The 24,959-nt window shown below is 31.1% G+C and overlaps 1 protein-coding gene across 3 annotated transcripts; it reads left to right on the plus strand.

Annotated features, from left to right (window-relative positions):
• The first annotated feature begins 3,294 nt into the window (after nt 1-3,294).
• On the plus strand, nt 3,295-23,167 carry DAT (Sodium-dependent dopamine transporter). Of its 3 annotated transcripts, none has more exons than XM_036363436.2 (10): nt 3,295-3,695; nt 9,637-9,855; nt 18,695-18,829; nt 18,905-19,059; nt 19,143-19,324; nt 19,439-19,816; nt 19,887-20,124; nt 20,196-20,424; nt 20,489-20,757; nt 21,466-23,167. In XM_036363436.2, the coding sequence occupies exons 2-10, from the start codon at nt 9,681-9,683 to the stop codon at nt 21,577-21,579; spliced, it is 1,875 nt and encodes a 624-aa protein (XP_036219329.2). In that variant the 5' UTR covers nt 3,295-3,695; nt 9,637-9,680; the 3' UTR covers nt 21,580-23,167. The 3 variants fall into 3 exon arrangements, with proteins under 3 accessions (XP_036219329.2, XP_036219328.2, XP_036219330.2); XM_036363435.2 differs by lacking the exon at nt 3,295-3,695 and adding an exon at nt 5,899-6,127; XM_036363437.2 differs by lacking the exon at nt 3,295-3,695 and adding an exon at nt 8,306-8,389.
• The last annotated feature ends 1,792 nt before the right edge of the window (nt 23,168-24,959 follow it).

Consider the following 24,959-nt stretch of genomic DNA (forward strand, 5'->3'; position numbering starts at 1 on the left):
GAGAGCCTAAAAACTATGTGCTTGTATACAAATACATAAAACCCAAAATAATATATGTATGTAGTAATATACGAGTACACGCCAAGAAAATTTTTTTTTCATCGGTATTTCATCAACGCAATGGTTTTTGTTTTTATTGAGACTGTAAACTGACAATCCAAAAATCGTTTTTGGAGGCGCTCAGCTTTCTCGAAACAACAACAGTGCGCAGCTGAGTGTTAACCCCTGCTGGGATTTCACTTTTATTAGTACTATGACGTTTAGTCGAACGTGGAGACAGGGCAATTATATCAAAGTGTGTATATATAATATACATACATATGTGTAATTAAGCAAGTATCTATTGGAATGTGCGCTCTCGCTTAACGGCAGACGAGTTGCTAGACAAGAATTCTAGCACCGGAAAACTGAAAATGATGTGAAAGCCGCTAATGCTATAAAAATATTGAGAGATTTCGAAAATTTCTACATACAAGCATTTGTCATATGATTTGAAAATAAAATTTATATGTTACTCATACTGCTGATAATATATATCTTAGGCATATTCGGCGTTTTGACATTTCTCGAAATTATATGCACAATTTGGCACACTCCTTTGATATCATTATTAGAGAATTGATTTCTTTTGTTTACGTTATTCGATTGCTGTTTCGAGCGAACATAAATTTGAAATATTCTCATAACAAATATACCGAAAATGTATGCGGCGATAAAGATTCTGGTTATTTTTAATATAAATATGTTGCTTGTGAGAATTTAATGAGGAGGAGGAATTAGTGCGGCAGGTGGAAAAAGATTTTTAAGCTAATCGATGATGCATGTAATCAAAATTTTGAAGTTTTAAGCCTATAAGTAAAAAAATAATAAAATTGGATTTAAAATCAGCTCAACAGGTTTATTTTGTAGCTGTGATGAAAGTTGTGTTAAAGATATTTTAAGTTTATTGAAATTTTTTAAAATATTTGTCTCAATTAATTTAGAAGTCTTTAGGGGGCATTAGCAATTGATACTTTTACTGTCAACTTTTTATCATTTGTGTATACATATGTACATATATATTTCAAGAGTACCTAAAAAAATTAAAAATATTCTAATAGTCATTTCTACCCTTGTGTTCATTTTAAAAATGAATCAATGACGGATTCTTGATTAGTACAAATATCGTTATTGTATGAAATAACCAAAAGAATTTGGTTTTGCATAAAATGGTGGATATTCAAAAATGAAGGAGAATTTTTTCATTAAATTTAAAAATTGTTCAACTTTTTTAAAATGTTAAAAACTTGAAATTTATTAAAAAAATTTTGTTGATTCATACGGGAAAGAGATATTTTAAGAGTATTCGAGCCAAATTTCAATTCGATTTAATTGAATTAGAATGAGAGATATCGTGAGGACAGCAACGAAAAAAGTTGTTTCGCGAATAACGCGTTTAAAGTTTTAAGATAACATTAAACCGGCCCAGTTGCTACGACACTTAAAAGACTAACTTTGAAAAATAATTTAAATTTTGATAAATAATTTTAAGATGATATTTTTCAATATCTACTATATCGAAATATGAAAAAAACGATTTGTTTAAATTTCTAGATTATAATACCCCTTATGATAACGACATTCTGTAATCACCTTTTGTGTTCTCTTTGATATGAATATGAGCTCAACTAGAAAGATGTTAAAGTTTTATGAAATTTCATTCAACGTTCTAAAGCCATTGGCATTAATAAGCATTACGGCAAATCTGTGCCATCTTATTTAACGATCAAGTTTTTTATTGGCATAAGAGGCAGAGAGTATATATTTGTAGGTTATATGCTATAGTGGTCCGGCGGTTCCAAAAAATGAGCAGCTTCTTGGGAAGAAAAGGATGTGTGTAAAATTTATGATTGATATCGTAAAAATTGAAGGACTATTTCGCCTATATATACAGACAGATGGACGGACGGATAGGACGGCACACAGACAGTAAATCGACTCAGCTGGCCATACTGATTTTCTATGTATGTACATTATAGGGTCTCTGGCGTTTCATTCTGGGTGTTACAAACTTCGTGGCAAACTTAATGGAGAGGCTTGAAACGCTCAAAAATTCTATCCCCAAACACAAAGTCCCCAATTTAAAAAAATCCTCAAATTTACACCCCCAAGTTTTATGTATGTAAATAATTACCGACGGCCGTCAATGCGAAAAGGAGTTCTATTCGAAAAAACTGGACATATGTAGTTACATACATATGTCTTTAAGTTTCTTAAAAAACTATAATATTTTTTAGCGTTAAAATCAATCTAATATAAACGCATTTGAAACACACCATAAGGATCGCATGTTTGGGAATTTTGAATTTGAAAAATTTTTATTTGGAGATTTTGAATTTTGGGGCTTTTGTTTTGGCAATTTTGAAATCAGAGATTTCAAGCCTAAGCCAAATTTAGGCTGTATAAAGTGTGTGTTAAGGGCAAATGTTTAAAATTTCATTTTTGGAATAAAGTATTTAACCTTTTTTTAAATTTTCTACTAATATTTTCATCGTTTAATTATCATACTTAATATTTTAAAATATCGAAACAATGAAAAAGTATGTCCGTGAATAAAATATTTGTCAAAACACCGTTGCGATTGAATAACATAGAAATATAAAGCATACGTACAAACACATGTGAGCAGACTTTACTTACATTGAGCTTTCCACCATATGTACATTTAATTTATAATATGTACACACTTTACAATACATGCATACATGCCCATAACGGAAATGTGTGCTTGACATGAGAAAAGCGCACACATTTCCTTTCCGTTTGTGAGCTTTCAACATTTCACCATCCCCAATGAAGGATCTTCACGCTATGTGTATGGATGGTGTATGTGTGTTGATGTGTTAATTAAACTCAAAAAAGTGTTGCGCTTGCGCATCATTTACCACCTGTTACATATTTACCGGACCATTGTGACATTAGCACTGCTACATGCATATTTGCATATACATATAGGTATGCTATTATGTATGTATTAGTTAATTTGTAGTACGTGGTATACTTGTTCCCGTTTGTATGTATGTTACTGTTATACACATTCATTGATAGCGTTACATAGACACATATGTACATACATAACCATTTATGATTTATGTATGCTTGTGTGTTTCACATTGTGTTGCATGCAGCAAATGTGTTAAGTGTTGAGCATTGCAACCACTTGTCGCCACTATTCAACCTTGCTGTCGTCGCCAGTTTCGACTATAAAAGCGGGCGAACCAATGGGCATTTTTGCATTCGTACAAATGTCACGGTCGGCTTAGGACCACAGCTTGGTGGAGAACAGCTCATAAGTGTTAAAGTTGGATAAAATTGAAAGAATATAGAAACAAGTTTTAAGTGCTTAAAAGACTTAAACATACATAATTTTTCTTAAAAACGTTAAACAAATGCTTTGAAACAAGAACTTTCTGTCGAATAGTTAGCACTTCAATCAAAATTGTTTAAATTAAAATTTGATTTCTCCTTCGAAATAATAAATTTTCCAAATGTGCAACGTTTTACGATTTTTGAGAATTTTGTACATCTTACGCAACATTGTGTGATTTATTTTTGTTCGCAAAATTTATGTATATTTGACAATAGTGCGATGTGCATAAAAGCGGCATACTGAAAATGCGTCCAGAATAGCTATAATTTGACGTTCGAAAATAAAGGTAAATTTAATTACAACTTTGGTGTATTAATGTGTTATTTAATAGCTTTAGGAGAGCAGATAAAAAGTAACAATAACAAATAATAAAAGCAAGATCATTTTTGGTTTTTAAACTCAAAAATATTATTTTTTTATTTCATTTCACAAATATGTATATTGAAAATTTGGATTCGTTCATACTTCTCAATAAAATTTTATTATATTTTTCCTGTTCTCAAAAAATATATTATTTTATTTTTATTTCAAAATATATACTCATATATTTTTCAATAGGAATTTGGTGGAACATATGGCTTTTTTATTTTATATTAATTTAAAATAATTATTTTTATTTTTTACTATTTTTATAAAAGTATATCATAATTTTCTAAATAAAAAAAATGGAATTATATACAAACAAAAAATATATATATGTATATAATAAAAAAATTATTGAAATTATTAAAAATTTAAATAAAACTTTATTTTCAAAGGAGAAATAATCCAGAATTCTACAGACGCATTTTAGGCGGTTTCACTGGGCTTGAGTATCAAAAAATCACCAAATTTATTTACTTTCTCAATTAAGTAAAAATAAGAATTTTGTTAAGGGGATAATTATATATTTATATTTAAAACTATATAAAGGCACCCGCGGTTGGAATTCCACATTCTGTCTTTGATGTAGTGATTTTTCTTTAATTTTGACTCTGACTCAAAACCTTTTATTACTTTCTTTTATTTCGTGTTCTAAAACTAGAAAAAGACCGAAGAATGTTCGCGAAAATTGTAGTAAATAAAGAAGTAAAGTGAATAAAATATTAGTTTTAATAAAAAAGAGAAAAGCAAAAAGTTAACTTCTGCTGCATCGAAGCTGCTAGAATACCCTTCACAAATAAAGAAGTTTCCATACAAGAACTTAATTTAGATCGGTCAGCTTGTATTGCAGCTATATGATATAGTCATTCAATTTGGAAAATATGGTATATTCGGAGATTATAGCGATGCCTTTGACAAAAATTCGTGAAGATATATTGTCAAATAAAGAAGTTTTACCACATACTGGCATAAATTTGATTGTTCAAATTGTGTGGCAACTATATGTTATAGTAGTCCGATCTAAAAAGAATTCTTCAGATAATATAACGTTGTCTTAGAAAATATTCTATGTCAAATTGTGTGAAGATATCTTGTAAAATAAAAAAGTTTTTCATACAACAACTTAACTTGAAATTTTGCACATATCCTTTTCTCTCCAAAAAAAGCTGCTCATTTTTCGGAACCGCCGATATCGTAATAATATAGCATATAGCTGTCATACAAATTGAGCATTCAAAATAAAGTTCTTGCATTTAAAATATAATGTTTTCGGCTACATTAAAAAGAGTAGTCTTCAGAAATACGTACTTAAAATCTTATATTTTACAGGGTTTCGGTAGACTTTAAAGTATTTTCCCCCTCATAATTAATACTGTATTTGTATTTCCAAAGCTTTAGCTAGCTTCAAGCGACGAATTTATTTTATTTCTTAATTTTATGCCCTTTTATATTATATTATGATTAATGAAGTATAACCTCTTGAAATATATAATATATAAATAATTACTAACAAAATTATATTATTTGAGTTGGGTTGGTTATACAATATTTATTTATATAATATTTAAATTCAACTCATTCCGGTTCACTTATTTAATGAAAGCAGATTTAATTACATACATATATACAGACATGAGTACACGTGAAAACAACTATTTTGAATAAAATAAAAATAAAAATTTAAAGTAGCAATTATAAACCGACGAGAGCACCATTTTATATGAAAATGACTTGCCTTATTTTTTGAATGTTAATATGAACGATATTACTTTGTACATATATAAAAAATGATGCCATCGGCATGTAAAGGCGTTAATAATCAGTGTACCTCAATTTATATGTGGTTGCATGCACATACTTGTAGGTACATACAAGTACAAACACTTTGTGACTATTGGAAAACTATTTTCAAATATATAAATTGCATATAAAAATCAAATATAACGTATGTTAGATAATATCAAAAAAAGTCTCGTTAAGTCTCTCACAAAATTTCGAATCCGTTAAACCGTTAGCTGGCTCATTAATTAGACTCTTTATTAGTACCCACAAATGTCGATGTTTCAGAGCTGCGTTTGAGCTTTGCTTCCACTTGCAACATCATCAGTTGGCATTCGGTAGAGCAATAGAATGAACGTGAAATGTGTGCGCGCTGAATTTAACAAATATGATATTTTAAATTCATATTTTTTTTAGTAAATTATTTGTGCAAGACGGAGGCCAACCGATTTCAAAGAGCAACGTGAATTTTGTGTAAATTTAGTGTTTAATTTACATGCAATTATCCGAGCGCTAAGTGGAAAGCAAATGTGCAAAAAATGCCGTCGGTTTATGAGAGTAGAATTTTAAATTCAGGTATAAATAACAAAATATATATAATAAAAAAATTTTAAACGAAAATTCTTACATGAAGCATGCAATAGAAATGTGAACGTATTTCTGCCGCATTGAAACATTTTTCGACTTAAATACTGTTTTGAGTATAATAATTTTTTAAACTGCCTAGCTTCTTTATTTAATATATGGAAAATATTCACAGCATTGTCTATAAAAAAAACTATAAAATTATAATATTAAAAGGCACACCTAGTGTGCGATTGAAAAAAAAAATATTTTTTTTTTCATATTTCGATTGGTTATATGAAAAATATTACAAATAACAGACTAAAATTTTAAATCAATATCTCAAATAATTTTTAAGTAACAAACTTCTAAAGTGTAGCCATTCAGTTCAACCATCTCCATCAGTTTATTTTTAAACGCGTTTTTCGCGAAACAGCATTTCTCAAATTTGCTTAAGTGATTGGAGCTTGGAAGCAAATAATGCGATCACTACCAACTTTTTTTTGTATGACCTGTAATTAGTTCTTCAGTTTTATAATTTGATCTAAATTTTATTTTTAAAATTACGATAACTTTTAGTATAAACCAACAGTGTGACATTTGTAACATGTGTTTTTGTGATCATTAGAAATTTCTTTTATGTTTCTCGAATTCTCTGCTGGGCCTTCGAAAATCATTATATTCGATATAAAGAAGCATTTGCTAGTGCTTTACATATTCATTTGAATTGCTCCAGTGATTTGTGTGAAATACAATTCCAGCCAAAAATGGGAATCACCTACATTGTTTACAAGAAATGCGTAGGAGAGGTTTTTTTTTTATCAGATTACAATGAATAATTTTTTTTAAAGTAAATTACGATGACATTATGAGAGTTTAACGGGATCGCACCTAAATTCAAAATATTTCTGAACCACACCTTCGGTGCTAAATATAAATTTATTGGTTTTATCTTATTCAGTATTACTCGTAAGATAGCCCTAATTTTTGAGCAAATTATACATTGCACGGATAAATTGACGTTTGTACCATTTTATGATAGCTTTAAGAAACTAAAATCTATAATTTATGTATTTTGATTATTTTGAAATGCTACAAACAGTCGATAGATGAACAAAAAAAATTGTATGCATAAATGGAGTATTGCGAATGAAAGTTTTACCTCCTTCATTAACAATTTGAGTAAAAATTTGAGTAACAAAATGAAAATGGTTTTATTTATTATATCTAATTCCCATATCTTTCGAAATATATTCGACATATAAATCAAATAGTTTAACTGTTATTATCTACAAATTTAACCATCTTAAGTTGAACTTAAAGCCGCTAATGTTGAGGTAATTTTTTCAGAGTTTATTCTTATAAATTGACTTTACTTTTCCATAGAACTACTACCTGGGATCGAACCAGTATGTAACCAATATTTAAAATGGTTATAGAGATTTTTAATTACATCTCTCTATACGTCTCTGTTACCACTCGACTGAATTTAGAGTATATTCTCGCCACAGATAAGACTACTTATGAATTCTGGCATCGAACCGCAAATCGCTGGAGCAGCTCCACACATACTTACAGTTAGAATAGACATGTGCTGATAAATTATAATTCTATTGATGATAATACTTAATGTAATGGTAACTTTTCCAAGTGTATATGCATATTAATGTATAAATCATAAATACATACACATATACACCTACTATTTACTTAGCGCATGTATACAGTTATACTATGTTCAAGCATTTACCTATATGCAAGCTTATTATCACAAATAAAAAGCACCTGAAAGCCATTCAAGTCATTTGCATACAAGTCGTTATGAAAAGCAAAATCGAAAGTTTAAAAAGAACTCAATCGCCAACCGTGGGTTGAAGGCGATGCTCGAACTGTTTAATTGTTTGTAAAGTAGAGAGTCGGTAAACACAGCAGTGGAAAAAATATTCACATGAAGATATGTATGTAGATAATGATATCATAGGCATATCTGTAGTAATAATAATACATACATACAAGTAGTTATGTTATTGGAGTGTAGGGTCGGTGTTGAATCTTCAACATCATTAAATAATGTTAGTCGAATAAGTATATTTAAATTTGTATTTTAAGGGTCAACGATGTGGTTTTGTATCTGATTTTTCTCTTAATCTGATTATAACTTTCTTATTTGTTTTGATTATTTTTGGTACAGTGCAAATGTAATGCTAACCCTTATTGAAAACGTGTGCTGACCGTGCCAATATGCCGACACTTAAGCAGACGTCCATTAATCGGGTTAGTAAAGTTCCATGTTTTTTAATTAGTTTAGTCCGCGAATATAATGACAGATATACAAGTATGTGACTTTGTCGTTGCTTTCGAAAGCATAGCGCACTCATTTGTCACATCTGCCCACACATGAAATTTCATATCTGCCGCTGAAATTGTGCTCAAACATTCATCAATTAAGCAATTAATGTAAGCTTAGTTAAATGTTTGTCGGTCGTCGCATCCAAAAGAATGAGTATAATACAATATTATAACAATGTTGCCGCTAAAAATAATTGTACTATAAGCATTTGTTGTGATTTATAAGCGGAGAAATATGGGAATGATTTCGATCTTATGAATATAAGTTTAAAATTTAGGGGAATATATTTTTTCAAACCTATTGAAAGTCTTTCTTAATTAACTATATACGTTGTTTCTGCGGTTATAACTTGAAATAAATTTTGGAACTTTTTTTCATATCCAAAACGTTTTCTCAACAAAGTGTAAACCGACTGTTGACTCTAGAGATACCTTTAAAAAATTTATAAAATATTATATCGATGACTTTGTGTATGAAAATCAGAAGACCTAATTGTTTCTTTAGTTTTTATTGAGAGTGAACATTATCTCTTAACCCCAAACAGAGTATATTAACTTTTCCACGAATTTTGATACTTCGGAGACCCTATAAAATATGTACATATATAAATGATCAAGGTGACAAACTGAGTCTATTTAGTTATGTCCGTCTGTCTGTTAGCCAGTCTGTCCGTATATACGCGAACTAATCTTTCAGTTTTTGAGATATAAATCAGAAATTTTGGACAAGTTCGCTCCAAAAACCTGCTCATTTGTCGGAACTGCCTATATCGGACCACTATAGCATCGGAATCAAGAGCTTGAATGGACAACTTTTTGTTGTCAAGGGTTATGGCCAAAGGCAATAGTGTAATCTCTAAAGAAATTGTACAGATCGGATAAATGTAGCATATAGCTGCCATACAAACTGAACGATCAAAATCAAAATCCTGTAAGAAATCTTTTGTTTTGTGTAGGGTATTATTGCTCCGGTGCAACCGAAGTTAACGTTTTTTCTTGTTTTTACTTATGTTCCCACTTTGTCACATGAATTCATCATCATTATAATTAAAATAGAAGCTTTTATCAAACTTAATTATCTAATTATATCTAAATGTCATTTGTTTCCGGTAACTAAATTAAAGTCCTCGATTTATTTCTCATATATTAAGTATTTTTAATCATTTCCCCAGATTTAGAGTGCGGCGTCGACGAAGGAGAGGACATCGCCTTGGCGATGTCACCGACCGGACAAATAGCTAAGACACCAACACCACGTGACGAAGCAGATAGTGACGATCAGCGTGAGACATGGAGCGGCAAAGTCGATTTTTTACTATCAGTTATTGGATTCGCAGTCGATTTAGCAAACGTTTGGCGATTTCCATATTTATGCTACAAAAATGGCGGTGGTAAGTACTCATACTATTTCTTCCTCTTAATATATATGAAAGTATTTATGTGTTATGTGCTCAATAATTGCTTATTCAATTATTAATTTCGTCTATAAGCAGTTGTTAAAGTCTACTTTAAGTATTATCTTGGTGTATAAGAGGAAATAATTAAATACTCAAAGCACACCCACAAGCTTACACCTAATCTGCCATAATCTAAAGCTAATTGTGTGTGCGTCCAATTTGCTACAGCCTAGCCAACTTACATTCTCTTACAGCCGTGTCGACATAATAATGTGTACAGCAACGGATGGCAGGAGTCGATTACATTTGACTTAAGGACTCATACATATATAATGTGGTGCGTTTGTATACAGTTGAGTGAGTGTGCTGGCTTATTGCTATGATTTATGCCACTTAACACCCGACTGTACTCCAGCAATAATAATTGTAGTAATAGCTTAAGCAACAATTGCTGTCAAACTTTTCGTTTCTTTTTGTTTTGTGAAAGAAAAAGTTTCGCTAAGTGTCGCATAGCTGCAAAGGTACTCATAGACCAATATAAGAGTCTAAGTAAGTATGTCTAGTAGAAGCGCCACAATATATGCCATTTGTCATGCTCAACACTTTCACCAGTGAAGTGCTGCTATTAAATGTGCCTCTTATGGCACACTTCCTTGAGAAAATTGCTGTGTTCTGTTTGAATGCGTCTACTCAATATTGCCATCAACACTACATCGCCACCAGTTGATGTTGCTGGTCTACTCACCTCCTGTTGCCTTTTGATGCTTGCTGGCTGTTGCTGTAGACGAAGTTGGCTGTGGTTTGCCGGTATTCATATCGGGATTGGCGAGTAAGAGTTCGTTAACTTTACTATATGTTAATAGGGGTTGTGAAAATCATTTTACGAAGATCGTCCAACGTTGAAATCGTGCTTTAAAGTGTTTCTAATGTCTAAAGAAATCGGCATTGTTGTGTTTGTCGCATTTAAGAAATTATTTTTATGTTTGAGGGCTTTGGTCTTTGCGCCGCTCAGATGATTTTGACAACGACGGAAGGACTTTCAACCCAACTGCATTTTGCAAGAAAAGGTATGCTTTATGCCACTGCAACAATAAAAACTACAAAATTTTGAAAGCTGAATGTTTTTCACCTCTTAATACCGAAAAACGGTACTGAACTTTTGCTAGCCACTATCGAAATCAATTTACTTGCTCTTTATGCGTATGTATGTATGTATGTTTCACTCATAACCAAGGCGAGGCATGCCGCTCGACATCCTCCAAGACAATTTCAAAGTTAAGTGCTTTTGTATGACAACTAAATCTGGCAGTCATAATCGCATTTACCGCTGCCATTGAGTGGTGGTGGAGTGAGAAAAAAAAAAGTCAAGAGCGTAACGGGGAGGAAGAATTGTTGCTTTGTGCATTTGTAGTGGCATGCAGAATCATAAAGTTTGGATTAACAAAGAAAATCAGCAGAAAAAGTGCGAAAAGTGGAGAAAAAACCAGACAATAATGTCGGAGCTTTTCCACAATTTGACTTCGAAAGGGATAAAAGCCTTGGCAGTGCATGCGGTAAAGTGTTTTGGCCTATGAATTAAGGTGATACACACGTTCGTAAAACGAATAAAATTTCAGTACTCATGTGCTAGATACGCGAAGCTTTGTTAGGTTAGGTTGAAAATTATATGTGAGGTACTTACAATTATGCATTGCTCTCTGGAAACACCGAGCGTATGTGAGTACTGAAAATTCAAGTTTATTTCAAATAAAAAGCGTACGCCTCATTGCATTCAATCAGCAAAACGGAAGTAAGCAACTGAATGCGCAATGTTCGTCGCAACCTAGCCACAAGTTGGTCGTAATAACAAAGCTTAAATGCCCATGACAACTGACTTAATATAAATTCTGCTGCCGTTTCGATCCTCTATGCTGGGAAATGGCAATACTTATGTATCATTATAGCTACGAATATATTCGTAAAGAAAAATTGAATTGGAAGGAGCTAAATCAGCTTTGACTTCATCTGTGACTAATATATTTTCTCATCATTGCTTACTTATGGCTAATATCGGCTTAAACGAGTGCTTCGTTGCATAACTTCATGTAAATATGTATATTATCTCTATTATAATATTTCTTTTACTGTTATTCTACATATATGTATATGTATATGTATATACATATATGAAATATAACTACAATATTTGGGCCTGTGTATATACTAACTGTATTATTTTTTTATAGTTATGTTACATATACGTATATACATATATTATAAATAATTACAATACTTGGTGGATGCTGATACTCGGTAGTTCATTTTAAAGCTCGTCTGACTCAAATTATAGCAATTGTTGCCAAAGCGATCCCCGCTCTTGGTACGATGTTTCTTAAAATATCGCCTTGAAGCGAGAATAATTTTTAATTTTTCTGTAGTTATGTCTCGACTACAGCGTCTCTATGCATGCGATATTTGTATGTATTATATATCCTATTATTTCAATACCAATATTTTCAGTAACAGAGATTTCGAACTAAGTGAAATTCTGTATATTAGTTATATGAGTAGGGAAGCTATCATCAAGCATATCAATCATTTTGGGCTTATCTGCGTAGACAAACGACTTCACATAACCCAAAAAAAAATAGTTTTGCGGTGTTAAATCGCACAATTTTGGAGGCCACGCGCTCACCAAAAGATTTCGTAAATAAATTAATTGCTGTATGGCATGTAGCGTCATCATACACGAAAAAATAATTAATTATGGCTCTACAAGCTACTTGTACAGTGTTCCCTCTTGACTGTAACATTGTGGTCAGTTTAATTTTTGAAGAAATATGGACCAATGATACCGTCTCCAAATGCGTCCAAAAATCACTCAACAAAAATTTTGCTTTATTGCTGAACAAAATTTTCTTGCGATGATCGGGCTTGATGGTCGTTCGGCTTCAATTTTTGTGAGAGTTGGATTTTCTAAGCCCACAAACTGAGACTCTTCTTAAAGACGGCTTCTCTGAGGATACGCATTATCCACTGGAGTAAATGTGGTACGAAGCAGATCCATGGTTGCTCGAATCACTGACTATGCTGGGCAATTGTGTCGACCGAATATGCGGCAAACCAAACTGACTATAAATCAAGTAACAGCTGTAAAAAATACCAGCTTCACAAAAAATGTGTTGCCTCATTGAAAACCACACGTCTAAAAAACATACCTAAAAGCATATCATAACTAAAGATCCGGGTTATATCTAGCTTTAATATGGCGCTAAGCCAGTTTAGGATTTTCAAAAAAAAATCAAATTTTGTTTTATGTTGAAGTACATTTAGGAAAAAAATTTCCTTGTCCAATCCGCTGCGGTGTCGTTAGTTTTCTCACCTTGTTTGATTAAAATACCTCATACCATATTTCCACCTTGCCACATTCAGATATTCAATGTAAAATTCGAAACAGCTAAATAGCTGAAGACAATAGCAGTTTTCATTATAGATTTGCAGTTAACTTGAAAAAAAAAACGTGGATATCTATTGGGGAAGGCATGGAAGGTATATGGACTAGTTTTTCTATTTGACATATTTTTACTTCTCTGACCCATTATGTGGTCAGCTTCTTTGTTGATTTCAAATATATTTATATACTGCATATTGTTTCAATATGAAATTCTCACTTAATAATCATACATATGTACATAAATATACAGTGAAGGTATGTAAGTGTCTACTGTCACTTCCCCATTTGAACACACTTCAAGTCACAATCTCAGCGGCTTCGACATCCATTTGTGCAACGGTGGGATCACTTTCTCCTCTATAAAAGAGTGGAATATTATTTTAAGAGGAAATTTGATTAGGTGACGTCATTATTTTATGCTGTGTATTCACTTTAAGGACACACAGTAACACTTTAACGATAAATGCCAAGCATCGAAACCATCGAATTTGCATTGGCTACAACAACAATAGCAATGTGTAGTATATAACAAAATATTGAATGAAAATGGGTGCGCACACATACCTACAAACATACACATGCTTACACTTCCACTAAGTGAGTGCGAGTGCTGCTGATGTTTGATGTCGAAAACGGTATATGCCTTTGTCAGGCAAGAGCAGAGTACTTCAGTTAACAAGTCAACACAGGAACAAAGCCAATAGGACTACAGCATGACGATGGCGATATCGATGTTACTATACATACATATATACATGCCATATATATACTATGTTTATAGTAGATGTATGTGTGAAAATGTGGCAGGCCTGTGCATATTTTGTTTTAAAATTAGATTTATATTGTGCTATAATCAAAATCATATTGGTTCTTTTTTAAGTGATGCCAAGAGAAAGTGCGGTGGAAAGCAAGAATGAGTAAAGCGAGCGGGGGTTTTGTACGACAACACAGTTTTATAAGGTGTTAAATATGTGGTAATGGCTGTGACACTTTGATGGTCGGAAAATGGTGCTGCTGCTGTAACGGGAAAAAGGAAATTAGACTTTCCTAATTGTGGATTTATGGTAGTGAGGGAATACTGGGAGTTGTGTGAGTAAATCGAATCATAGAAAAGAGTAAGTGGTTGGAAAAGTTTAGCACATAATACAGGCATTGTGTATTGTTCTATATGTCTGTATTAAGGCATTGTGTATTGTTCTATATACTTCTCATGGAATTGGTATAAGAAAAAAATCAAAGTAAAGAGTGGGTTTTAATATTTTTTACTGCATTGATATGTGCTTATTATAGAATTTTAATATGAAGTAAGCAATGCAAGTGACATTTTTATTTCCTTAACAGTGGAATATTTACTTATGATAGCTTTGATATAATTGTTAACTTTATTTGTGAATATAATTATTATTATTATGATCGTCGAAAGTAACGAATTTACTTTTGTTTTTAATTTTTTCATCAAAATTAATACCTTTTCATTGAAATAACTGTAAGTCAATAATTATTGTAATAATGTTTTTTTTTTATGAATTGAAAATAAATAATAAATTGCTCTACAATCAAATCTATATCGCGATTTCTTCCCATACACCTATACTACAATAGAAGCATTAAAAAATATATATTGTAAAAGTTATATCTGAAAGATTGTATCCAAAAATGGGAAAATCGGTAAATTTTTTCTTCTAGCGCCATATTCGATACCGAATCTTCGTCTTCGACTAATTTTATTTCGCAAAAAGCAGTTAGTATTTGTTATATCTTAGAGGTGTCGTCGGTCAGTAAGCGATATATTTTAAATTAGTTGTAAATGTTTCTTAATTAGCATTAACATAAAAGCATTCGATATTAAAAACATTAACATTTCATCATTTCTTGCTTTACTTTTCTATAAAAATTTAAATACTTTGTGTTTCTTTAATACTGAAATGTATTGTACCATAAAATAATATTACTCATACGCCGTGTATACTTCTTAAACTTCTCTTTCGCTATAACTATATTTTACTATACTATAGTATATACTAGTATTTCAAAATGAGGCAAAATTCATTTCCTTATTATTATATAACTTTAAAGAAAGAAAACGAACTACAATATAAAGATAAATGCAACACACCTATAATTTTAAAATACTATGAACGTTCGAGCCTTTCATCATACAAAAGTTATAAAATAATTTTCTGTTCATGAAGGTTTCATATCATTTTATGAAAATCGTGTGTTAACATTATTAGCCGTTAGCTTGCTTATGCAAGTTTTTATAAGCAATGCATCACTGTTCCATTTTTTAGTTTGCTCTGCACATTGTCCTCTTCTCCTAATGGCCATAATTTAATTATAAAGTTAATGTTTGCTTTTGTGAAGTTTTATTAACAATGTAGCTTATATACCAAGACAACGTTCACAATAATGTTGCTATTAATATAATTTTATCCAGCTTTTGAAAACTTCTAGAAAAGTTTTAAAAAATTATTGAACTATTGTTTTTATTATGTAGTAATTTGCAAATATTAACTTTTATTAATTAAGTACTTAAGTGGACAGTTACAAAAGCAGAGCCGTTCCTAGTGGCATATAAATAATTATCTATTAGAGAGACGTGTTGAAATTAGCTTTTAACATGATGAATATGATTATGATATTTTTTGGACTATTGCTAAGACATTATTACTTATGTTATAATGGAATATATTTAGATGAATCTCTTTTACCATTACACTAGCTTTATTTCCACATACATACATATAAGTATGTGATAATTCCTATTTAATTTCATGGTCTGGTACAAAATTATTGTAGCATTACATTTAATCCGCCTTAATGAATCTTAGTAGCTTAGCAGAGTGTGTTTTAGATAACACTGTCTGTAGTGCAATTTTGTAAAATTATTAACATTGCTTACTTTAGCAAGTAAACTAATTATTTATAATAATAACACATGGACTGAAAAGTCCCAGACCTAAAAAAGAAAAACACGTTTTTTTTTTGTTCAAAATTGGCTTTATTCATCAATATAATTTGCATCGAGAGCAACACGATCAGTTCAGCGCCGTTCTAACATTTCAATACCACTTTTGTAGAACTATCCCATCTATGTGTAAGTAAGCACAAACTACTTAATATTAAAAATAGTATTAAATACTCCAGTAGATGATTAAAGATTAGCTAGTTATATTTACACCAGTTGAAATTAATATAGCTTTCTGCATCAAGAGGCTAAGAAGGATTGTAGAATCTAGAATACATCTGATAGCATAAAAATATTTCAAGGATGTCATTTTTATGCAAGTAGTTCATTTAAAATTGTAATCAATGATTAAAAAAATTTGTTTTGCTGCCCTGGATATGTTAGCAAGTTTTGATGTTTTTAAATACTCAGATTACGAATTTTTTCCCGAAAGTGTTAAATATGTTCTTGTTTTTATGATAATGGTATATATTTTGATCAAGTATGGGACTTTTAGCAATAAAATTTATTTTCCAGTCATGATTAGGATTCTGCGCACCTTTTTTGCGTTAACAAACCTCTCCTTAGTGAAAATATGCGAAATATTATGCATTAAGAAGTTTTTAAAGTTTGAATAAAAATGAAAGCTAGAGATATTTACACAGTTTACAAAATGTTCCATTTTACTCAATAAAAATTTCGCTTTCATTTCAAAATAATTAATGTGGACTTCCAAAAAAACATTGATGCCGCCAGATTTCCAGATATCGGTACAGTCTATCGATGGGCGATGTGAAAGGGCGGGAGAAATATTTAAGTCAAAGTTATTTTCTCAAAATGTCCTCAGTATTTTAATATGTGATCAAGTTAGGATTAATACAACATATTTTCCAAGCATTGGATGTGTAATCATATTATTTTAATAACATCTGTAGAAAATTTCCGAAGCTTAGTAAGAAAAAGTTGAGAGGTAGAGTATTTGATGATGATGAATACAGCAATTAATGAAAGGTATAGACTGTACTGTTCTAGAGTTTTGTATTGATGGTCCTAAATTATGAAGAAATTGTGAAAAATATGCTGACAAACTTTTAGAGTCTAGAAGCAAATATGTGTACCAAGTAAGACTATGTCCGCAATCATCTGAATAAATTTTCGTATACTCTACGAATATGTAGTAAGGAACCAAGTGGATTGTTCCGAAAGGATCTAAAAGTGATGGAAGATAGGTAGCAAGAGATTGCCAATTGGAAAGTTATAAATGAATAGCTTCGAAAAAGAGTTTTATTGAAATACGTTTTCTACGTATAACATATGTTTTCGACAATTCTCTGTTTACTTTGACTTTTCAAAACAGATCTGACATTGACTAAAGAAATCTGCTATCTTGTTTATGTTTTCTGATTTTTGTAATGTAAAATAATTATATATATAGATTTAAAAAAAAACAACGACAGCATATCTTACAAAATCATTGATAGTTTCATGAAATCTGGATACAAATATATCTAAAATCGATCGTATCTAGGGCAAAAAAAAAAAACATTGTAGAGCATGGCCCAAAAAAAAAATTTTTTTGATAAATTAGACATAATCTAGAAATACAGAAAATATTGTTTATTTACGTATCCGTTAGGTGGAACCTTATACTTTTGCTATCTTGTTTCATCGTTGCGCTCAAACCATTTGGTGCTCTCAATGAAACTACTTATGTCCGTTATATTTTTTGTGGACAACCATTTAAGGTTTGTTGCCTGATGGGTGCCAAGTATTTAGTATCAGGTTTGTGTTAGAGCCGGGCATTCACAGAGAATGTGAAACGTTTCCTTATTCCCTACTTTTCCATTCACGTCTAGAGGGTGTCCTCACCCTAAAATGACAATTGAAATCTTACTTTGAAAGGTTAAGCCAGTAATTTATAATTTTAATATTTCCGGTGTAAGTTTTTCAATAATAATTTACCAAAGTATATTGAACATAAATATGAAACACAAGTTGTAAGTTTTCATTTTGATAGCGAGTTTAATTAGCCAGTTTTCTATATCGTTCTATATCACTAAAAACCTTACAAATTTGATGTCTAAAATTAATTTTTTTTTATGATATGTCTTGATAATTTCTGTAAGCAAAATACCTTCAGTGTTGTAAAGCTATATATGCATCCGAAAATGCTGAAAATCAATACCCCGTTCATAAATCTAAAACCTATCTCGTATGATTGGCTTCTAAGGGATGCAATTAAACGTTCGCCCAGATTTTGATTAAATTGGAAAATTTTTTTTAATGTAGTGTTATTGGCGCCTATATTCTGTTTCACACAATACCGAACTAACATGTTTCATTTTGTCGTAACGGGCACTAGGTAAACATTAAAAGAATAAAAAGTGCTTTAATAGTAAATTAATGTATTGTAATAGAGTTGATATAATAAATCTTGAATTTCATATTTCCAGGCGCTTTTCTGGTACCATATTGTATTATGCTGTTAGTAGGTGGTATACCATTATTTTACATGGAACTAGCATTGGGCCAACATAACCGCAAGGGTGCCATTACATGTTGGGGACGCTTAGTGCCGTTATTCAAAGGTAAAAAGTGTGCAATATTAATTTTCAAGTCAGCTTAACTTTTTTTTTTTAATTTTGAAAATTTAAATATTATAGGCATCGGATATGCAGTGGTGCTGATTGCTTTCTATGTTGATTTTTATTATAATGTTATAATCGCATGGAGTTTACGTTTCTTCTTCGCCTCATTCACAAATAATTTGCCCTGGACGTCGTGTACAAATCCATGGAACTCGGACTATTGTAAACCGGTAATATTTTTTTGTTAGAAAATTATTTGCTTTAAATAAAATAATACAATGTTTGAAATATTTTTTGCGCATTTGAATTTTAGTTTGAAGTACAGCAAAATACAGTTCTTCCAATACAACCAACCATCCAATCGCTAAATATTTCTATAAATTACACCGATTTTTCATTTGACAATCATTCCATAGTAAATTACGAGGGAAACAAAACTTGGGAAAGTACAACGACAACAGAGCGATTTCATTCCGCAGCATCCGAATATTTCAAGTGAGTTTTGCTCTAAAACATTTCTAAACTTTTTAGTTAGCAAATATTTGGTAAATACCATATGTCATTAAACACTATCTAGATCTATTAATTTTGAAATTTTTATTCTTGCAGTCGTTATATACTGGAATTAAATCGCAGTTCAGGTCTAGACGACCTCGGCCCAATCAAATGGGATATGGCCGTTTGCCTGCTGGTCGTCTATCTCATCTGTTATTTCTCCTTGTGGAAAGGCATTAGCACGTCCGGTAAGGTTGTGTGGTTTACGGCGCTTTTTCCGTACGTTGTGTTGTTGATATTGCTCATACGTGGCATTACACTGCCTGGATCGGCCATGGGTATAAAATACTATTTGAATCCAAATTTTGATGCCATATACAAAGCGGATGTATGGGTCGATGCGGCGACACAAGTGTTCTTCTCATTGGGACCTGGTTTCGGTGTGCTTTTGGCGTATGCTTCATACAATAAATACCACAATAATGTTTACAAGTGAGTTTTTTCTTCATTATAAATATTTTCAGATGTACATTTACTTTAATTGCTTTTACCACGAAATTAGAGACGCGCTACTTACGAGCTGTATTAATTCGGCTACCAGTTTCATTGCTGGTTTTGTGATATTTTCCGTGCTGGGCTATATGGCACACACGTCTGGACAAAATATTGAAGATGTCGCCACGGAGGGGCCAGGTTTGGTATTCGTCGTCTATCCAGCGGCCATTGCCACTATGCCTGGTAGCACTTTTTGGGCTTTGATATTTTTCATGATGCTACTAACCTTGGGTTTAGATAGTTCAGTAAGTGTAATATACTTTTATTGTTGTTGCATTTCCTTATATTTCCAATAACACGTTAATTTTTAATACAGTTTGGCGGTTCTGAGGCCATCATAACGGCTTTAAGTGATGAATTCCCAAAAATCGGCAGAAATCGCGAGATATTCGTTGCCATTCTCTTCTCGCTCTACTTCATTGTGGGCTTGGCCAGCTGTACTCACGGTGGTTTCTATTTCTTTCAATTACTGGATCGTTATGCTGCTGGTTACTCAATACTTGTAGCGGTATTCTTCGAGTCAATAGCGGTGTCGTGGATTTACGGTAATTTTTTTTAGAAAAAATCATTTTAATGTTCTCCTTTTTATTTGACACATCTGTATTTCAGGCACAAATCGCTTTTGCGAAGACATACGCGACATGATCGGCTTTCCACCAGGCAAATATTGGCAAATTTGTTGGCGGTTTGTAGCGCCGCTTTTCCTACTCTTCATCATAGTCTATGGACTGATCGGTTATGAGCCGTTGACATATGAAGACTATATATACCCAGTGTGGGCCAATACGTTGGGTTGGTGTATAGCGGGCTCCTCGGTGATGATGATACCAGCGGTGGCGATTATCATGATGCTAAAAACACCGGGTACCATTAAGCAGGTATATTTATTTATTTAACTTAAATTTCGACATTTTTTTTTGCGAATTATATTTTAATCATATACCAAAAGGAAACATCGGAGATCCTATTAAGTACATACTTATATATATGATCAGCATCGAGTTAGACATGCCCGTCAGTATATACGCGTACTAGTCCCTTAGTGTTTGAGATATCGATCAGAAGTTTTGCGTTCTTCTCTCCCTAAGAATCAGCAATGTCGGACCACTATTGTATATAGGTGCCATACGAACAGCCCGGTCACAATCATGCCTTTGTATGGAAGACTTTTTAATTTGACCAATTATCTCTCCGAAATTCGGCATGTATTATTGTCCAAGGCTACGCTCTAATCTTCGTATATTTTGTTCAGATCGGACGACTACAGCATATAGATGCCATACAAACTCATGGATCAAAATCAAGACCTTATATGTAAAACTTTTTTATATGACAAAGTATCTTCAGAATATTTGGAATGTATTATTGTCCAAGCCAACGCTACAATCTCCGAACGAATTAATCAAATCGGACTACTATAGTATATAGCTGTACAAACTGATCGTTAAAATCAATATAATGTATTTTTTTACCCTTTTATGCTATAAGAAACGCACCACTGAAGGATATATATACTTGTAATACATAGGTTCAGTGCATTCGAAGTTAACGCTTTTTCTTGTTTTTATTTACATATTTATTTGCAGCGCTTAAAAATTCTCACCACACCTTGGCGCGATCAGCAAGTCTCAGTTAACGGCGTGACCGCGGAGGCAACACAAGTGCGGCTCACAGATGCCAAAGAGGCTGCTGAGGTCTGAGATCAGCCATTTGCAAGATTCAAAGTGTATTATGTGTGATTTTCTTGCACCATTTTTGCAATTGTTAAGTGCAAAGTCTGCAATATTATTAAAGTTCTACTTTTTTTTTTGTCCAAATTGTGTCACTTGCACATTTATACATATATACTATATATAGGTATATATAATTACCTGCATATGTAATTTGATCACTAGTTAATGTTCACATGAAATTAGGGAATTAGTTTCTAAGTATTTGATAGTGTATAAATATAAATAAATGAATTGTTAGTAGTCTAATTAGAAAATAACCTCAAATTTTGTACACTTATACAAATGCAAATTTCACAAACAACGTAATTTAATTAGGTTTCGCTGGCATACATACTAGTATGAAAGCTGCACAGCAAGCAGAAAGCTTCAAACAACCATTGCAACACTTACAAGCATACATACAGATGTAAGTTAAACTTACATACATACATATGTATTAGTGCGTAGTAAAGTGTAGGCAGTGAGAGACCCCAACCAGAAAACCGATCGTACTTACGTTATATAAGTAAATATACAGACATTGAGAATAAAAAAAATATTAAAATTATGTATGTAAGTTCATTTGTTGTTGCAGTTGTAGTTCATAAAACATAAAAACTCATTAATACAGAGTTATGTACAAGCATACGTACATGTATGTAGAAAAACTTAATGATTTTTTAAAATGCTGTGTAGATAATATTAGAATTGAAAGATTGGAACATGCCAAGTTACAGGTGTTATAAAAATAAACAATAAAAAATTAATCTGATTTACAATAACAAGTATAAAATAAATAAAAATTGTTTATTAGTAGCTAAAGTTAAAGCGCTTGTTATCAAATCTACCTATGTACAATCAACAAACTTCTACATAAGTTAAAAATTACAAAAAAAAATACAATTATGTTTGTATATTAAAATGCGATAGTTAAAGCTTTAAAACGTCCTCCATGACAACAGACTCAAAAGCTGTCCTTTCAAAAAAAAATTATAACAAAAAAATATTAAAATATTTTATATATAAAATGCAGAAAACAAAGGTTAAACTATAATAATATAGCTAAGTAAAAAAAATATATATACAAGATATTGTATACATAGATACATATTCGGGGCAGCGTTAGGAACTACTCATGAAAAAGTGAGTGTTGGATACAAGTAGTGTAATGTGACCGCAACATGTTTACCACACAGCCATGTAAACAAGTTGCAGAGCATTACTTGAAACATTTGCTGTACAGTAATAAAATTATGTAAAACTTTTATTAAAAAAAAAAAATTATTTAATAATTTTATTACAAGTAAAATTCTTATTAATGATATTGTGTGAACAATTTTTCAAAATTTATTAAAATTGATTTTTTTTTGGTTAAAAAAATCTGATTTGGTTATGTTTAAGCCTAAAAATATTGTTAAAGCCTTTCAGCAGCCATTAAAAGGTTTTAACAAACTAAACAATTTTCTTTAACAAAATTTTTGAACTTGATTATTTAATTACAATTTATTTTTCCTGAAAAAAAATTTAATATTGCAATATAATAATATAATTATATTATTATTAAACCGCTTATTGTTTTTTTTTACAATATTTATTACCTTCAAAATTTATAAAAAAAAAATAAGTATACACTTATTATAAAAATTTTCTTTTAAGTTTAAGTTAAAAGTTTTTCGCAGCCATGAAAAAGTTTTAACAAAAGTAATTTAAATATCAAAAACATCAAATATATTTTTGTCAAACCATTTAAAAATTAAAAAAAAAATTCTGTCAGTTTCAACGTATAATATTTTTTATTTTTAGTTAAAAAGTTAGTAAGTTCGTATTTTTGGCACTTTTATAAATGTATTTTATATAAAAAAGTGACGAATAAAGTCAAATATTTTTCGACAGCCATGAAAAATATTTGACCGACATTAGCTAAATGAAAAATTTAAATCAGCTAAACTTGCTTTGTAATGTACATAAAATTAATTTAACACTTACTAAGAATATTTATGCTATTACATTGGATTATATTAAGATTTAGTTTATGTGACACATGTAAAATATGCTTTTATACTAATTCAGGAATTGAATAATTCTAGTAAATACTATGTTCGGAAGTATTTGGGCTTTCAAAACAGCCATTTGAAAACTCAAAACACGCTAGTATAAAAATATTCCTCCTAAACGCTTATTTAAATATATATACCTAGCAATAACGCTTCATATTAAGTTTAAAATAAATTTTGTTTTAGAATTAAAAAAAAAATATCGTTTTATTTATGATAAATGTAAAAGTGTTATGTGTAGACTTATATTGGTAAAAAATGTTTTAGAGTTTGTTTAATTGATTTTTGAATCAAAAACTCAACAGCGGTCTACTCGCGGCAGTCAATACCGAGTCTCTGAGGGTATACTATTTCTACCATGAGCATATTTGTCATAAAATCTAGCAGCTGTTCGGAATATGCTTGAAACTAGTGAGTTACTGCACATGTTGAAAAATCTCAAGCCACGCACGGCGTTGGAGTAGAAAAGTTGTGTATCTTTTAGGGTTTTTCGAAAACGTCTTCATCAGTTTTCAAATACAAAATTTTCATACAAGATCTTAAGGAGCAAAAATTTACTCAACTAATGTGCTTTACAAAATTTCTTCTGTCAAAAAAATTTCTTCTGTATAACAAACATTTTTATAAATTTAAAATTTCGTAATTTTCAGCTGATTTTTTTAAGATTTTAATTATTTACAAACAAACATAAAAACATTATTTGTTGGATGTAGTAGAGTTTCACACCAACAGATTTAATATCAGATAATTTATCTAAGGAATGTCATTTGCACAGGGTGTTGCAGAGAAAACTTTCTCAAGCAGCTGAAAATTTTGTATTTTTCTTAATATAGCCTCTGTACCGCATCGATTTTATAGCAATAAACATAACATATACATATATATTTAATTGTTGCAATGACCCTAAATGGCATTGTATATAATTTATATTTATATATATAATCAGAGAACGTAAATCAATTAACATTCTCTGCTATAATATTATTGTAGTAAATACACTCACCACCACCAAAGGGTCCAGTTAAAATAAGAATAGTGTCTTCGCTAAACACAGAGTGCCTCAAATGAAAAATATTTTTTGGATAAACTTGATTAAGTTTAGCAATCAACAAGTTTAATTTGATCACTTCGCAACTGCTTATGCACGATTATATACATTTATATATATATGTTAGGCAATAATTTATCAACAGAAATTGTAAAACGAACTGAATTAATTAAATAGGAAGTGATAAAATTTTCCTGCAAAAAGTTGTTAATCTAACACGTAAACTCTACATATAAAAACAATTAACAATTAACTATTTGACTTAC

The sequence above is a fragment of the Bactrocera oleae genome, chromosome 4, assembly GCF_042242935.1.
Source record: "Bactrocera oleae isolate idBacOlea1 chromosome 4, idBacOlea1, whole genome shotgun sequence".
Taxonomy (NCBI): domain Eukaryota; kingdom Metazoa; phylum Arthropoda; class Insecta; order Diptera; family Tephritidae; genus Bactrocera; species Bactrocera oleae.

What these genes read in the sequence shown, in the direction of transcription:
- DAT (XM_036363435.2), top strand. Translation starts at nt 6,091, where the DNA reads ATGCCGTCGGTTTATGAGAGTAGAATTTTAAATTCAG. An exon ending in ATGCTACAAAAATGGCGGTG is followed by an intron (nt 9,856 to 18,694) that starts GTAAGTACTCAT and finishes TCATATTTCCAG; the next exon opens with GCGCTTTTCTGGTACCATAT. An exon ending in AGCGGTGTCGTGGATTTACG is followed by an intron (nt 20,425 to 20,488) that starts GTAATTTTTTTT and finishes TCTGTATTTCAG; the next exon opens with GCACAAATCGCTTTTGCGAA.